Source organism: Fonsecaea monophora (assembly GCF_001642475.1).
Source record: "Fonsecaea monophora strain CBS 269.37 chromosome Unknown Scaff64, whole genome shotgun sequence".
NCBI classification, from domain to species: Eukaryota; Fungi; Ascomycota; class Eurotiomycetes; order Chaetothyriales; family Herpotrichiellaceae; genus Fonsecaea; species Fonsecaea monophora.
In genome coordinates this window covers 140,950-157,057 of record NW_019173995.1, presented here as the reverse complement: position 1 = coordinate 157,057, position 16,108 = coordinate 140,950, and the positions used below count along the sequence as shown (strand labels likewise).

Genomic DNA, 16,108 nt, shown 5'->3' with positions numbered 1-16,108 from the left:
CTAAACTTCTCTCTGCCACCAAACGGTTTTGGTGCGACGCACAATGGAACAAGCGAGGTCGACTCGAGCCGCAGACTGCTTAGAAACCTGGCATATACCATAACCGGGTGAAAACTCCCATCCCACCGAAAGAAAAAATGCACCTGGGTATCCCGGGTTAACACCACTAGTATTGGTTTGAGGATAAGTGTCAGGGGTCCAACAGTGGTGTGGTGCTAAGGGAATCCTACTCGTAGGTGGAAGGCGAAAGAGGACCGAGGCAGCTCTTAGGCTCTGCTAAAAGAGGGACGAGTCTGCGTGGCCATGATCGCCCTGAATCTGTTGCTGGGTGCAGCGTCGATGGAGAGCGAATAAACATCATCCGCCTCCCATATCTCTCTTTCTTTGTGCCTCTTCTTTCTATCTCCGGCTTCTCCGACCACTCATGACACGAAAAAAGGATGTGAGGACACACTGCGCACTGTCAATCTGGAGCGTAGAATCTGGACCAGGAGAGGGGCTCGAAGGATCCAAGGGATGGATTTCCCGTGCGCGATGCATGTGACCGGGAAGACACACCATCCAAGACTTCTCAGGACCATCGAGACCGCTCAAAGTGCAGTACTAGCCTCTAATCTTGTAAGATCGACGGTGGCCCGCTCCCCAGCATGGCCGTCATTGACGCTAACACATATCGATGTGTGCAATGGCGACAAATGAAAACAAAACCCACTTGGTCTCGGACAGAACATTGAATTAGACGTATCAACGTAAAGCTTGAACGTTTAGTGCACCAAGCCAAAGTCCGGGGAACCATGGATTCGGATGAGGAAGCTAGTCTCGTTACGAGTGTGTTCCGCCGCAAGGTACGTGGCAATTCGAGTGGCTCGTACTCGGTAGAGAATACCTTATCGCCCAGGTGCTAAAGCTGTGGTACCGAGAACGATGAACGCACTCGAGTCTGCTCTGTACGAGGCGGTGCTCCAAACTTCGTCCCTCTTTCTTCATTCCGTGTATGTGGTATCGGTGAACGAGGATCGGATCGAGGGTGCCATATCCGTATGTAAGCCGACCGTTGGACCACGGACAGGGTTTATGAAGAATGGGGATTCAACTGGTGATTGCAGGATTGGGCGATGGAGAGGAAAAGAAGGTTGGAAACATGTGCAGTGCCGCAGGTGCAGCTTGATCAGGTGATTGGCCTAATCCCAACTCGGTTAGTTGTTGTTGTCTAGCTTCCTTCAACGTCCCGCCCCGAGGCAAGATTCAGGGGTAAAGATGGCCTTGTTCAGACTCTCCATCGGCTCACATATCCATGCCTGATCCCTCGTTGATCCATGTCACAATCTACGACCGGGTCTAGCGGTACAACGAAACAGAGGCGAAATGCCTAGTCTTCTGCTTCCATGTAGCTTTCAGGAGTTATACCCTTTCATCTCTCGCCCGCCTCGTGGCAATGAAAGAAAAAATGCAAGGCTTTCCGAGCTCATCAATCGATGAAATTCTCCATCGAAGATAGTCCGCGCTTATCTTCGCTTGCTAGACTGTGTTAGGCTATTCACCGGCGTGGTCATGTAACCCACGAGCAGGATCTTGCTGCCACTTCAAGGCCAGCTCCAGTGCCACCACCCATCTTCCTTGTCAAACACGGGATACGAGGGATCCTGCTGATTCCCGGTTCTCCGCCAGAAAAGCTAGCCCCCACCCATGGCTCCCAGCATGGCAGATGCCAGACTCCAAACTCGGGAGGTTTTGGATCTGATATCAAACCACTGAAATGGGACACCCACTTGTTATTTCTGTCAAGTCCACTTTGTCAGATGTCGACACAAAGAAAAGAGAACGCGTAGCAACGGTCGAAGCGCCATTGAGCCACGCGACAGGCCCACACCACTCGTTCCCGGTCCTTCTACGACATCTTCTGTGGAGAGCCTTGTCACAGGCGAGGGACATCTAGGGAGGGAGCATTGCGTGGTCGACGAAATTGATCTGCCGGTTTGGAGGTGTGGACACCATCAGACGTCGACCCTAGCTCAACGTAAGTAGCTGGCCTGTTCTCCTGGATCCCAGTTCTCTCGCCTCATCTTCTGCCTTTCATTCTCTGGTAGGCTTCTGTGGATTGTCAAGCTACACAGTGGTTGGACACAGGCTGAGTCTGCTCTTGCGTCTTGGCGGGTGTAAAGCGAGCGTCTTTCGTTGCATCCACAGGGTTGCAAAGGTCTTCTAGAAGCCTTTGCTCCCTCGCTTCCCTTTGCTTTCTACTCTTCTCGCCCCCATTATGCGCTTCTCCCTCCACGTGGCCGCCATCGGCCTGGGCATTACGGCCTCAGTTGCTGCCCAGGACAGTCCCTTTGAGCCACCTGAATTCAATGTCACCCAAGCACTTATCGATCAGGGCGTCAATGTGTCGGCGTTGCCAGAACTGGCCTCTCTAACTAAGAGATCCTCAATATCCCCATGCTCGATTGCCGTGAGTCCTTACCCAGCTCAAAGCATCGTCGACGAACGAAGAATCGCCGAATTCACCCCTGATATACTTACTGATTACTTTCCCCCAGTGCGACTCTTTGAGGCTCCTCTTCGGTTCGTCGAACGTCATCGAGCAAGGCAATCAAGCCTTTGATGCCTTCACGAATGCCTACTGGTCCGTCCAGCAAGAAAGTGTCGATCCATCCTGCATCTTCAAACCAACCAGTGCGACCCAGGTGTCAATAGCAATCTTGCTCTCGCGACTCACTCAATGTCCATTCGCTGCCAAGTCTGGCGGGCATGCAGCCTTCGCCGGGGCCTCTAGCATTCAGGGTGGCATCACCATGTCACTCGAAAAAATCAACGCAATCAAGCTCTCATCAGACAAAAAGACCGCCGACGTTGGCCCAGGTAACACATGGTTCACTGTGTATACCACCCTTCAGCCTGCCGATGTAACGGTGATTGGCGGTCGTGTCTCAGCCATTGGAGTAGGCGGCCTGACTACTGGTGGCGGTATTTCCTTCTTCTCCAACATCCACGGGTGGGCCTGCGACAATGTTGTTAGCTACGAGGTTGTCACCGCGTCTGGGGTCATAGTTACTGCCAGCGCTACCCAGAACAAGGACCTGTTCTTTGCCCTGCGTGGTGGGGGTAACAACTTTGGCATTGTGACCAAGTTCACATTGAACGCTGTCCCACTTCCTGGTGGCTTGATGTGGGGTGGCGGTCGTGTGTCCACTGAAGACCAGTTCGACGCTCTCATCGACGCCTTCTACAACGTCGGTGTCAACTCTCCTCAAGACCCCAATGCCGCGCAGATCCTTTCTTTCGCTTATGTGCAATCTTCCGATCTCAAAGTCGCCGCTGCCGACCTTCAATACGCACAGCCCATTGCTGATGCGCCCATCTTTAGCGAATACTTGTCCATCCCAGCCATCTCTGATACGACCTCAATACGGACATTGGCAAACCTGACTCAGGAATTCAACGCCAGCAATCCCGACGGACTGCGCGAGACCTACTGGGCGGCGGCATACAAACTCAACAAGAACCACACCGCCTCGGTCCGAGACATTTTCTTTGAGGAGCTCGAGTCGATCAAGGACGCTGCTGGTCTGGTGCCTGCCGCGACATTGCAGGTCATCACCGAAGGACAACTGGCCGGTATGACCAAGAATGGCGGAAACCCACTGGGTCTCTCTGCTTCTGACGGTCCATTCTTGCTGCTCAACACGAACATGATGTGGACTGACGCCGCCGATGACACGAGGATTCTCCAGACCAACCAACGCGTCATCGACCGGACAGTGGCCCTGGCTCAGTCGATGGGGTTGTTTGAGGACTACATCTACATGAACTACGCCAGTCAGTTCCAGGACGTCGTTTCCAGCTACGGCGCGGCCAACAAAGCCAAGCTGCAGAGCATTGCCGCCAAGTACGACCCTACGGGCGTGTTCCAAACGCTGCAACCAGGCTACTTCAAGCTTAATGGACCGCCCAGCCCTAGTGGCCCTTAGAATTTAACCAGCGGCATTGGTGGAGAAAGTGGGAGCATATCAAGATTTTGGTATACTTTTTTTTCCTGTTTCGAAAAGCGAATTTTGTTCCTCCAACTTTGTCACGGAAAATTTCACGTTGTCGAAAACAAAGCCATCAGACTAGATTTTGACGTTCAGCGGCACAATTTTGGTTGTTCGTCACATGTTGCATGCAACCCTGCCCCAAGCGTTTCCAACAGTACCATGCTTTTTAATTCAAAGAGAGGGGGGAAAGACAGTTCAGCCATGTATGAAAAAAACTATACATTTATACTTCACCAGGGACAGGGCAGGTCGGCACGTCGTAGGACACAAGAATGCCGAAAATTCTGTTCTCCAGAGAACAAGCGTCTCGACTGTGTCTGTATCTGTGAGCCAACCAATCTAAAACGAGGCGTTCTTGTCTCCCCTTCCCTGAGATTTTCGAGGCAAGGGCCTTCAACACTCGTGTTCAAGGTCGAATGGGGCGGTTGTACCGTTCGTTTGAGACGGCCTTGAAGCACTGATATTCAGCCCGGTCCTGATGGTTCGCAGATTCACTTTCAGAGTTGCACCGCATCCTACCATTCCTCGTCTCATGGCACTTGGCGGCAGAGCAATGCCTCTACCTAAGTAGGAAGTTGGGCAACATGGGACGGACGAGCCGGGGTCAATGGTGCCCATCTAACGCAGCGCCTCAAGAGCGAAGGTATACACGTACTGGGCGGGAGTCTGACTCATGTCGAAGTCTCAGTCGTATCAAGGCATGACTGCTGATAGAGAAGGTTGACGTAGCCTCGTAGCCTCGTATTGTATCTCGTACCTCGTACGATGTCCAAGGCACAAGGCTGAGTCTTGCCTAGAATGGGCTAGCCTCGAGCTAAACCCAATATGGCCGTCCTCTCTGGCCAAGTGACGGCATCGTCCTTGGAAGGCACAAAGTACAATTGAACAGCCACAAGTCAAGTGCGACCTCATCTCAAGGCCTGCATACCGCCCTGGTCTTCTTTCCCCGGCTAGTCTTCGATCAAGTACCTGATCCCGCTTGAATGAAGCTAGTGCAAAGGACTCTGCAGGCCGTTTCCACGACTCGCTGTTGTCGCTGTGCTGCTCACATCGGCACAATCTCAGCTCGACCATAATAGGAATTGAAAACTGAAAACCTCAAGAGTCTCAGGGATCGATTTCGGAAATGGCCGAGCAGATTTCATCCGACAACAACGACTCCCTCAACATCTACATCTTGACCTACAACTGCGCACGCACCCCCATCGATCCTGTGCTTTTCGCTCCGTACCTCTTCCATGCGCTGCCCCCAAACAGCGACGCGCCGGAACTTCTCGTCCTTTGCCTACAGGAGCTCGCCCCGATCAGCTATGCGTTCCTTGGGGGCTCCTTCCTGACGCCCTATTTCAAGGCATTTCGGGAAGTCGTCCGACTCGCCTCCAAGGACCACGGATACGTCAACGTGGTGAGTAGGAACCTGGGCATGACTGCCATTATGGTGTTCCTGAGGGATGACGTCGTCGAGCGCCTCGCGTGGGTCAGGACGGCCGGAGTGGGGGTGGGTGTGAGCGACATGGGTAACAAGGGTGCTGTGGGCGTCCAACTGGGGTATAGGGCAGCCCGGGGTGGTTTACCAGCAGGTGGCGAGGCCGACAACCCTGAAGGCGAGACGGTCGAGTTCACCTTTGTCTCGGCCCATCTGGCCCCCATGGAGGACGGTCTCGAGAGGCGAAATGAGGATTACAAGAACATTATGCAGAGATTAGTATTCGTCCCAGACCAGAGGCTCCAGACTCCGTTGGCTCGAGGGGAAGAAGGGGAAGATGCCCCTCTTCTGCAAGGAGACGTCGCTTGGCAGGAGAATGAGACCCTAACGGAAGAAAGAGGGATGTACTCGCCATCATCATCATATTTCTTCTTCGCAGGTGATCTCAACTATCGCACATCGCTCCTTCAACCGTCCCCACAGGACGTCAGGGACAAATTCCCGCAGCCCAGCACCAACACAGACGGCCCCATAGAGTTTCGCGAGCTGCTGGCCGAAGACCAACTTACTCAGCAGGTCGAGGCTGGGAAGACTCTACACGGTCTGACAGAGGCGCCAATCACGTTCCCTCCCACCTACAAGTACCACACCGACGGAAGCAAGGCTGTCCTGCTTGTGAATGGAGAAGACCGCGAGCACTGGAGTTGGGCACGTCATCGCTGGCCGAGCTGGTGCGACCGAATCTTCTTCTCGACACCCCAGCAAGGTGACGTCAAAGTGACTCCGCAGAGATACGCCTGCCTGCCGCTCTTTGCAACCTCGGATCACCGTCCAGTAGCACTCGCAGCCTCTGTGTCCCTGAAGGCGGTATCCAATGCAGGGCGTGTGGAGGGTGAGAGGGGCCCGACAGCACCGTTCGGCATCGACCCGCGGTGGAGGACCAAGAGGATCCAAGCACGCAGGAAGGAGTTGGCCGTGGGGATTATGGCGTATCTGGCACTCACACGGGAAGGTAACGGCCTGCTGGTTGCAACGACGATTGGCCTTGTGGGTGGGTGGTTGATTATCAGATCTCTCCTCCTGGGGTGAGTCGTTGAATTGGGTTGGGGTGGAGTGGGAGTGTGAATGGCTGGGACCAGAGCGACAGCGGGGATCTCGGCAGTCACCGACAAGAGAGCAATATCGATAATCGCAGGTGCCGCCGACAAGTGCTGCAGGATTCGACGCCTTATCCAAACGAGGGAATTCAAAGTGACTAAGAAGAGTAAAGAGGCATCAAGGGTGGGTGTGTTGGCATGCTGATTCACCAAGTGCGCCTGGCTGGTGCTGGTGTGGAGAATATCTGGCATTGGTCAAACGAACCACCAGAAGGAGCATGGGTTACGCGAGTGCTTCTCGAAGGTTGACAGACTTCGATAGGCATTCTAGCGTTGTTATCGAAGCCTTCTTGCTTGGGACATTTCCCCTGCTGATCTTTTCCCACTGCTACTTCGACAGACTCGCCATGGACCACAAGAGGAAGTTGCAGGGGTTGGGTAGCCCTGGGTGGAGTTTAACCGACGACATGCCTTGTGGGATGCTATGCTGCATTTCATTATTGACGACAGTAATCTGGCCCCAGGTTGAAAGGTTACCTCCTCACCAAGTACCGAATCCAAGAACACACAGTGACGCACCAACCTATATACCAAATGGTGCGACTTCCCAAAAGGTTCAACATCTTTCCCAGACTTGAGGGCCATCGCTTTTTCGATCGACCGCCAAACTCAACTTGCCCGCGGATACCAGACGGGTGGCCGCTTGCAAAGCTGCTCAGTGACAAGATCGAATGACCTACCTGTACAAAGACAAGTCATGGTTTGAGTTCCGGGTACTTTTCTTCACATTGGTTTGCATAACTTCCTCCTTGGCAGCAGGGTCCAAGCCTGTGAGCAGCAACTTGTTCTGACAATGCAGCTGACATAACGAAACGCAGCCGGATGACGAGAAGGCTGGCTCCAATGGGCTTCTTGTCAGCCTTTGGTTCCAAACCACAAGGTCCGAGGTTGGCTCACGGACCGACGCGCAAAGGTGTGGTGTGGGTTGGCTAGTGCAAGTGGTCTGATGACTACTCTTCAATATGGTCCGCTTGGAAGATTGCACTCGCGCGGCTTTCATCCTCGTAAGGGGAAAAGGGAGGATGGTGTTTGTGCAACCCCGCTATGCCAATCATGCCATCTACAAGACGTTCATCAGACCCGGAGATGAGTCTAGACCACATGGGCGAGTTTCCGGTCTGGTCCTGAAGTCATCAGCTGATTCACAATCATTGGCATCGCGTTTCAGGTGCGGGCTCCGGACTTGACTTGTGCTCCAGCGGTCCAAGTACGGAACACCAGACTGAGTGCGGAGCATTGTGTTTGTTTTTCAACCCCGAGAATACTCTTTGTGCTCCGAATAAACAAGATGTTCCCTTTCATTCAAGCGCAACACTGTGTTGTGGCGTGAGAGCCCTAGGAATACGCTGATGCTCGTTCCACCCAGTGGTATGAAGCGAGTATGTGTTGTGGTCACCTCATTTGACCAAGCAGGAGGTGTATAGAGTGCTTCGAGAGAATGACTGAGTACGAACACATAATGGCATATGTGGAATCAGCCCGCAAAGATCCGTCGCAAGGTACTGGGATGCTGGAGTATTCCTTAGGCAGAGAGTTATGGGCGGCAATAGGCGCTGTGATAGCCAAACTGGAGACTTGCAAGGAGAAAGACCAAGCCTGTAGCCAAGAAGTCTTGGGCCTGCCTGACTAAGGGAGTCGCCTACCCCCTAAGGAAAGTGCACTTGTCAGGGTTCGTGGGTTGGCACAGAGCCTGCAGATGGTGCAGATGCGAGAAATGGGTGAGCGTACATCCGAGTGCTGAACTGGACCACGGGACGCAACGTAACAACAACACAATGCAAGGTAACCAGTTGACGAAACCTCGTGTCTGCAATTTGGGCAGGCTCCGAGACTACTGGACAATATTTTCCGGAACTCTGCCTAATTTTTCCCCTGTACTTGTCGTCTGGATTATTGGATTGCTGAGGTGGACGAGACCTGAATGGTCCGATCAAAGGAAGGAATGGCCGGAGGAGCCAGAGGAACGGAGTAAGGGCACGTAAACGGTATGTAGGTCCGTAGGGGCAGACGGAGAGAGTCGTAAGAGTACCTCGTAGTGGTTTCTGTATACGTCGGCCGTGGAGGCGTGTTTGCGTGTTGTGTGCGCGTATGGAGGGTGGTTCGGAGCAAGGTACGAGGCGGAAAAGGGTTCTTTGTGGGCAGGAAAGTGAGATTGTGTGGTGCCGAGGACCCGGAGCGCGCGGGCGCAGGCACAAGGTACGGGAAGCAGACAGACACAAGCGCAGACGCAGGCGTAGGCGTTGCCACTATTGGGGAAACATATTGTGGTCATGGTGACCAGACAAGCCAGACCAACAATGGAAGTCGTACGAGTACGTTCTGCTCCCGTAATAAGAGGTGCAGGACTGCAGGGTGGGTGGGTAACAATAACGTGATGAGGCCGACAGGGCGTGGAAGAACAGTCAGGCGGTGCCCCCTGTAGGATGAGTGGATGAGTAGTAGCTAAGGTACGGGTACTCGTAATGCTCTGTGGGTGCCCTGGGTGCCCTAGTTTTGCCTGGTGCCTTGGGACCTTGCGAGCCTTGGTGCACTGATGCCCTGCCCCTCAGCCAGCAAATGGATGTGTCAGGCATGCCTGAGCTGAGCTGCCCCATTAAACTTTGCCCGAGGGTTTCGGAGCTCGGGGCGTGACATCTTTTTGCATCGATGGACATGCAGCGACTTGCTGATCACCGATCCGCTAAACTATAATCCACTGTGACCACTGACCATCACAACTGAGCCAGACTAGACACTATATCACCCTCGTTCCATCCGCCTTCTTCGAGGCCTTCGATCTCCTTTTTCTCTGAACAACAAACACCAATCCATCAAACCACAATCCTCTCTGCGACCACGACTTTTCTCTATAGACTGCGACTCAACTGTGCTGTACAACAACCACCACTCTCAACAACTCAACAAATTTGCGCGTAGACTGCGTACAACGATCACCGATCTGAAACCAATCCAAACGTCATCACTTTATTGGTGACTCAACCGTCAACCCGCGTTTCCCTACCTACATATCATCCATCGATAGCCTGTCGAGTTCGAGATCCCTCTTCCCCTCGTGTGCTATCGCCAGAGCATTGAAACAGTGCAAACTCCACCCAAAAAAAGACAAGCAAAAGGAAAACACACCATGTTCTCGTGCTCAAATCAACCTCGGGGATGCCGTGGCCGATGCGACACTGCTGGCGGCAAGTGCGCAGAATGCAGAGTATGTCGGCTCCCTCTCTCAATACGTCCAGGAACACGATTGTTCTAACTCGCTTCTCTTGCAGATGTACAACTTCCGCAGTCGACCTAGCCGACCATTTCGATCAGTCCTCACACAGCCGCTCAACGTCCGGTCGGGTCTCCTGACTACGTCATTCGAGGCTGATGTCACCATGCCGCTGTCTGCAGCTGAGGCTAGATAACTGCCCACTCAGACCTCCAACCCCAATCATCCCCTTTCATCCTTTCGGCAATTCATGCCTTTGCCTTTTGTCCGACCTTGGCTACCCGTCCTAGGCCACTGCGAAAGCTTCCGCCAGGATTGGGTGCTCATGAAACCTTGATACCCCACGAGCTACGATTATTGACGACCGCCGCCTCCGATTGGAGTTGGCTTCTATTACCCGGCCATCACCGCTATTCACCAATTTCACCTCTCGAGTTTTCTTGTCACTGTTGGGTTTCAGCGTTGGCGTCTTCAGGGGGGCACACCTTGACAGTACAATTTGATTTTAGCGACTTCCTGCATCCGGAGGCAACATTACGACCTTGCTATTCACCTGCAATTTTTTATCAACCTTTTTGATTGGAGCCAGACATTTACAATGTTGTCGGTCTGGATCTCTGTGTATCAACTATATTATCGGTGACGCCAGATTTGCACACGAGTGACGACGCCTTGCAGCTTGCAGCTGCAGGCCAAAGGGTCCTTGTGACAAGTTAGGGCGGGGTTTGTCGATCCTTTTCTGCGCCGGCTTGGGCAACAAAAGCACTTCAATTGGAAAGGGATTGCGGAGAGCACAAAAGCGAACGCAGCCCGGGCGTCCACGTTAGTCGGTAGTGAGGCAGCAACTGGTTTTCCTGCTCATGTACCAACATTTTGAATGCGCCTGGAATGTCTCATACACCTGCTTGTACATTACAAGACTTTGACGAGCTATATTCCTCCGGGTCCAACTCGTCCCACACGGAGAATGACCTAGATAGAACAAGAACAAAAAAAGTTGAACAACTCTTCTAGCTTCGCTTCAATGTGTTATTCCGTGTCTTGATTACAGCGCACCTGGTGATCATTTTTCTTTAGCCCCTGGCTTGCACAATGCATATGCACGCACTGACTGACTGACTGACAGGCCTGACTTACTTACTCGAGCTCGTACAACGGGTTGCGAACACGCGCAACACATTCGCGTCACTCTATCTCCATTACACACAGGGCGGTCATCAACCCCTTGAGCCCTTATGTGAAAATGCCTCACTTCCTCTTCCCCACAAGGTCCGGCGTGCAGCAAGGACTTTCCACTCCGTTCCGCAAGGGAGATTCAGCACTACTGTATGTATTATTCTCGTGTTCAGACCCCTCGCATGGACAAGGCGCTTCGAATCATCACTCTCGCATTGAACAGATTGGGCAGCTGCAGCTAAGGGCAAAGGTGGTAACTTGGACCGAGGATAAGCAGTAGCATTATTCACTGTCGTCGGGGTTTTTCTTTTTTGGCTTGTCTCACAGTAATAGTTCGAGAAGCATGGGGTAGGTAGTTCATCTCTAATAATAATTTTGTTCGTTTAATCGCCCGCAGTGCATAGGCACTATAGGCGCTGGTGAGACAAAGGCGGGCAGTGCTTTCGTGGCCTGCAGCAACCGCTTGAAAGGCACCAAAGCTGTTGGTTCTCTTCCGCCTTTTCCGCTTCTCCCGCGTGACTGACTCGCTGGCACTTCATGCTTCATTCTTCCCCTTGCGGGCAGTTGGTGCTGCGGGAATGATTGGCCGCCTGTCTCTTCGCTTTGTTCAATGCTTCCCCCCTGTGGGAAGCCCTGCCACAAAATGGTATCTTGCAGTCAGGCGTTCGATCAGCCAGCGTTGACCACCCCGTCTGCTACGCATTGGTCAGGTACAGCCTCACGTCTCGTTCAGTAGTCGACAGCCTACCATGTAACCGAGTACAGCCTTGCGACCTTGCGTAACCGTTCGGAAGATGCTCCTTTCTCGTCGATCGCTAGAAGTCCCACTATGCCATTTGTGCACTTGCGCCTAGCGACGATTCTCCCGCCACAGCAATCTGATCGCCGTGCCCACCGTCTAGTGCGATTCAGATTCTCTTGAACAACGTCGCAGGTCGAAGTTGAATGCGACTTTTGTGGTTACCTCTATTCTCGCCAGCCCGAGCCAACTCGCTGGCTTGAGAGGGAGATATCGGACTCTGCCGCGCTCCCCAGCCATGTCTTCACATCTCAAGCAACTGAGCCACCATGAGGTCGACCAGAAGTGCCCCGGCTTCTGTTCCCGGGAGACAAGACAGTCGTAGTAGGCAAGGAGCTTTGGGTGAACAAAAAGGAGGTTGATGTCGTGTTAAAGGCCATTTTACTGGGGATGACGGCTGCTGCTCTTTCCCCGCGATTGAGGCAGAGGGCGATTGCAGGGTGCAGTTGCTCTTTCCTGAAGATGGCCGTCGACAACTTCTGCGGTCGGCTTTTGTCGCCATCTCATCCTTGTACCATATCTCCCAGCCTGCAATTTTGGATATATCCAGTATGACCGACTGCGTCTATCGCAATAGAAGAGGGGGCGATGCTTTTGCTATGGTTGCTGCGAGGCATGCGATGACCTCTTCGGAAGTTGGATCTGAAAACTATGGAGCTCTACCCTCGTCGTATCGTCGAGTCCGGAAGTCGAAATCCCTCGTGGCGTTTCCCAATGGCAATCTTCGGCTGCGTCTTCAGCGCTCCCTCCCTTTCCTACGCCGCCAGAGCAACACCACGCTTTACAAAGGCTCAGACGGTGCTTGGGAGCGACATGAAGAGGCAGTTGAGCTGGCTCGGGCACAGTTCCTCGATGGCGCTGGCCATGCAGACCTGCAACAGACAGAACTGTGCACACCTCGCAAAGGGAAGAGGAGAACGCAGCACAAATTCCGAAAGACAGTTCGGGCCAGCGCGTGCCTCGAGGCTGAGCAGCCGGAGACCACAGCCCCGAGATCTTTTTCGCTTAGTTTTCGCGATCGAGTCCGCAGGGTGCTTGGGAAGTCACTGAGTAAGAAAGACAATTTGCCTCCTCAACATTTGGAAGCCCAGCGCAACCACTTCTCCGAGTTTGACAAGGAGTCTACCCTTGTCAGCGGGTTCGACGCATACCAAATCGTGGACGACGGCCTCACTCCGCAGCGAAGCGTCTACTCTCAGCCTATTCTCGAACATGAGTCGCTTGAAGGTTTAGACAAGGTGCCGTACACGGTACAGTCCGCTGCAAGTCGTGAAAGCCTCCATTCCAATGCTCGATCCCGAGTCACCAGCTGGACCAATTCCAGCATAACAGGCTCCATTGGTATGCGGTCTGGTCCTATCGAGCGCAATCGACTCTCGATCATCAAAGAAGATGGAGGTCCTCATCAGCCCTCGTCATCCGCTGGGAAACACATTGGCGGGGTCGACGTTTTCCACGAGCCATTGCAGTCAATCACGAATAACGCCCGGACTATGCCGGCAGTGGATAGTCAGCGAATCTATTCAGCATTGATCAAACGAATCAACCAGGAAGAGATTGAAATCGAGAGGACAAGAGTTGCCCTGGAAGGCATCAATCATGGGTACGAGGCGAACAGCACAGAAATCTCGGACGCGAAACCTACCATCAGAGCGGTTCAGAGTGATTCTTCGCTGACTACAATGACTGGGAATATTCTGAACCCCCTGTCCAGCAGCCAATCTGGCTCGTGGCATCACTCTGCTAGCGCGAGGACGGATGAGCCACATCAGGAGAATGCCGACATAAGATGGGAACGACTGGCGGAACAAGAGTCACAGTCGACCTTCTTTCCTTTCTCGAGCGAAAAGAACCCGAACACCCCAAGTCCTTTCAAGAGGTTCTTAAATGAGAGGCGTCGTCGCAGCAGCCGCAGCAGCAATGGCCGCGGCAAACACGCAGACTCGGATAACAGTAGCGTCACCATCAATCGCCAGTCGAGCAATCCCGTAATGAACCGCCCTCATTTCGGTTTGAGCAGTGCCAGTATCTACTCCCGGACAACGAACGGCGGATCCAATGAACAGTATCAGCGGCCTTGTGAGAGCTCGGACGAGCTGCGTACAAAAGCTCCCGAAGAGTTGGAAACAAATGGCATGGCAACCATTCTGGCTACATCATTTGCTCCATCTACGAATAATCAATGGAATCCTTGGTCAGATACCGTGAAAAAGCACGAGCACACCACAGATAGCTTTTCCAGTTCACACACACGGGAAAGAGCTCAGATCGCCTCGGCCGAGGAGGCTGGAGATGACGGAGAGGGTGCCTCGAGCCAACTGGTAAGGTCAGCGGGTACCTGTACCGGGACGAGAGGATATGGCCTGTCGAACGTTGTCGTTGCTTCAGCATCAAGCGGCCCGAAGGTGCACAATGGAACTGTTTCCGTCCGAGCTCATGCCGATCTGCTCAAAAGGGCCAGCACCGACGCCTTGAGCAGTATTTCCAACAACGCCGAGGACGGTAGCAAAGGCAGCGGAAGTCTACGAAAACTGAGTCCTGGGAACTTAGTGAAGCTCTTCAGGGAGAAGAGGAGCCAGAGGACGCTTGGGCCTCAAAGTGCTGGCAAAGAAAACAGTCCGCCGATCCAATCGGACTCTCCACCAGTGAGTACGCCGGGAAGGCTGCAACTGCAATTCCGGGATGGTACCACGAGCGGACGACTCCGCAAGAGAGCCAGTGAAGGCGTGTTCCAACCCGCAAATCTCTATTCTACACCCCATCGGTCTATCTCAACCACGCCGAGCAGGTCGTATGAAAGTCCAAGCGAGAATGCCAAAGATCACCTGGTCGCACGACTGAGCAGGCCTTTTAACATGGATGTGCCTCCCCACAACCGTCCGTTTGACAGCATGTACCTGGGCAAGAGGACGCAAGGTCATCCGGACACGTTTGGAAATAACAGGTTGAGTGTAGCACCTAGAATCACATTGGACGGAGCCGGCCAGGAGTTGGAGACTGGCCTAGGAGACGGGAATGAAGGGGCAACGGCACTACCATCGCGGTCCTACTCTGTGGGGAAGAGTGCAGCCAAAGTGCTGGGGCTCCTGGGTAGCAAGAGAATGGTCAGCAATTTTCTGAGAAGTCGACGGGGAGAGAGAAGTACAAGTGCAGGTGAGCATATTTTGGGTGAGGGAAGTCCAGCATTCATTTGAACCATCACACGGCATAGATGGCTCGAGTCAGACCAGCATTGTTGGAGGCGACCGGGAGTGTCTTTGGTCAGCTACTTGCTAGTGATGTTAATATGATAAGAAACAGTATTGAATCCAGCTTCAGGAAGCCACCAGGGTCAGGGATACGAGCGTTGCAAGAACTATTCATACTTCAGCACCATCAGTAGGGTCGAGACAATTCGAGTGTTCATAAGGCCCGTTAACCACATTTGCCCTAGGATACGCGTACTCTCGACTATGGCTATCGGAACCATGAGCACGGAACATGTCCCAGTCGGCTCATATCTTCTACAATGTTACAATGTGTGCAGGGACATGGTCACAGGGGGGGAGCACGTGACGTGGTGCGGAAGCGCAGCCTCGCATGCGCCCTGCAAGTCCAACACTCAATATGGCACCTTGAAACAACAAACCTCTTGATCGATTGTGTTGCTTTCCTCTCAGACCACGGTATGTTTTTTCCCGCATACCCAATCATCGGGTCTGGCCAGTCCACAATATTTTACGCGTGAAGTTTGTACAGCCGTTGACCCACTTGTTTACGGTACCGTCCACCCGCTCCTCGTATTTGAGACCCGGCGTCGTCCTGTTTGGGTTTCGACATCCTCAGCTGCTCCTCAAGTTCGAGGACCACCCGTCCCAATTGCCCAACGGCCTACTGGACTCTCCGCCGCTGGGAGGTTCTGACAGATATTCCTGATGGAGGGACCATCTCTGGGGCCCTTTTGAGCCAGCATTCGACGGAGACGCCGCTCGATTGACTGCCCCAGCCCAGCGAAACCACGTTTCCTTACAAATTCTTGTACGAATCCACCGCGGGCCTCGTTTAATACACCTCGTCTCTGTCTCGGTCTCGATGATCGACTTGAGCACTGTGTGCGGACCCAGGGTTGAAGAAGGAGTCACTCGCGAGTGGAATTGGTATTCGCCACCACCACAACAACACTGAACTGACTGGTTGACGCCTCCGAACCAGCAGCCTTCCCCATGGCTAACCCCTTTACAAATACCCCGCGAGGTGGACGCCTTGCGAGAAATACCGCTGTGGATGATGCTGGAAAGGCTGCCCTTGCTTGCTTGTATACAACCTACG

General features: G+C 53.3%; 3 protein-coding genes across 3 annotated transcripts; all 3 read left to right on the top strand.

The window, feature by feature from the left end:
• Window positions 1-2,257: 2,257 nt before the first annotated feature.
• AYO21_07899 (hypothetical protein) lies at window positions 2,258-3,968 on the top strand (the record flags this gene model as incomplete). The annotated part of the gene is made up of 2 exons (XM_022657852.1): window positions 2,258-2,449; window positions 2,538-3,968. 2 exons carry the CDS (start codon window positions 2,258-2,260, stop codon window positions 3,966-3,968), a joined length of 1,623 nt encoding a protein of 540 aa, XP_022509879.1.
• A 1,192-nt stretch (window positions 3,969-5,160) lies between these two features.
• On the top strand, window positions 5,161-6,549 carry AYO21_07898 (hypothetical protein; the record flags this gene model as incomplete). The annotated part of the gene is made up of 1 exon (XM_022657851.1): window positions 5,161-6,549. The coding sequence occupies one exon, from the start codon at window positions 5,161-5,163 to the stop codon at window positions 6,547-6,549; it is 1,389 nt and encodes a 462-aa protein (XP_022509878.1).
• Window positions 6,550-12,351: 5,802 nt separating this feature from the next.
• On the top strand, window positions 12,352-14,994 carry AYO21_07897 (hypothetical protein; the record flags this gene model as incomplete). The annotated part of the gene is made up of 1 exon (XM_022657850.1): window positions 12,352-14,994. One exon carries the CDS (start codon window positions 12,352-12,354, stop codon window positions 14,992-14,994), a length of 2,643 nt encoding a protein of 880 aa, XP_022509877.1.
• Window positions 14,995-16,108: the final 1,114 nt, after the last annotated feature.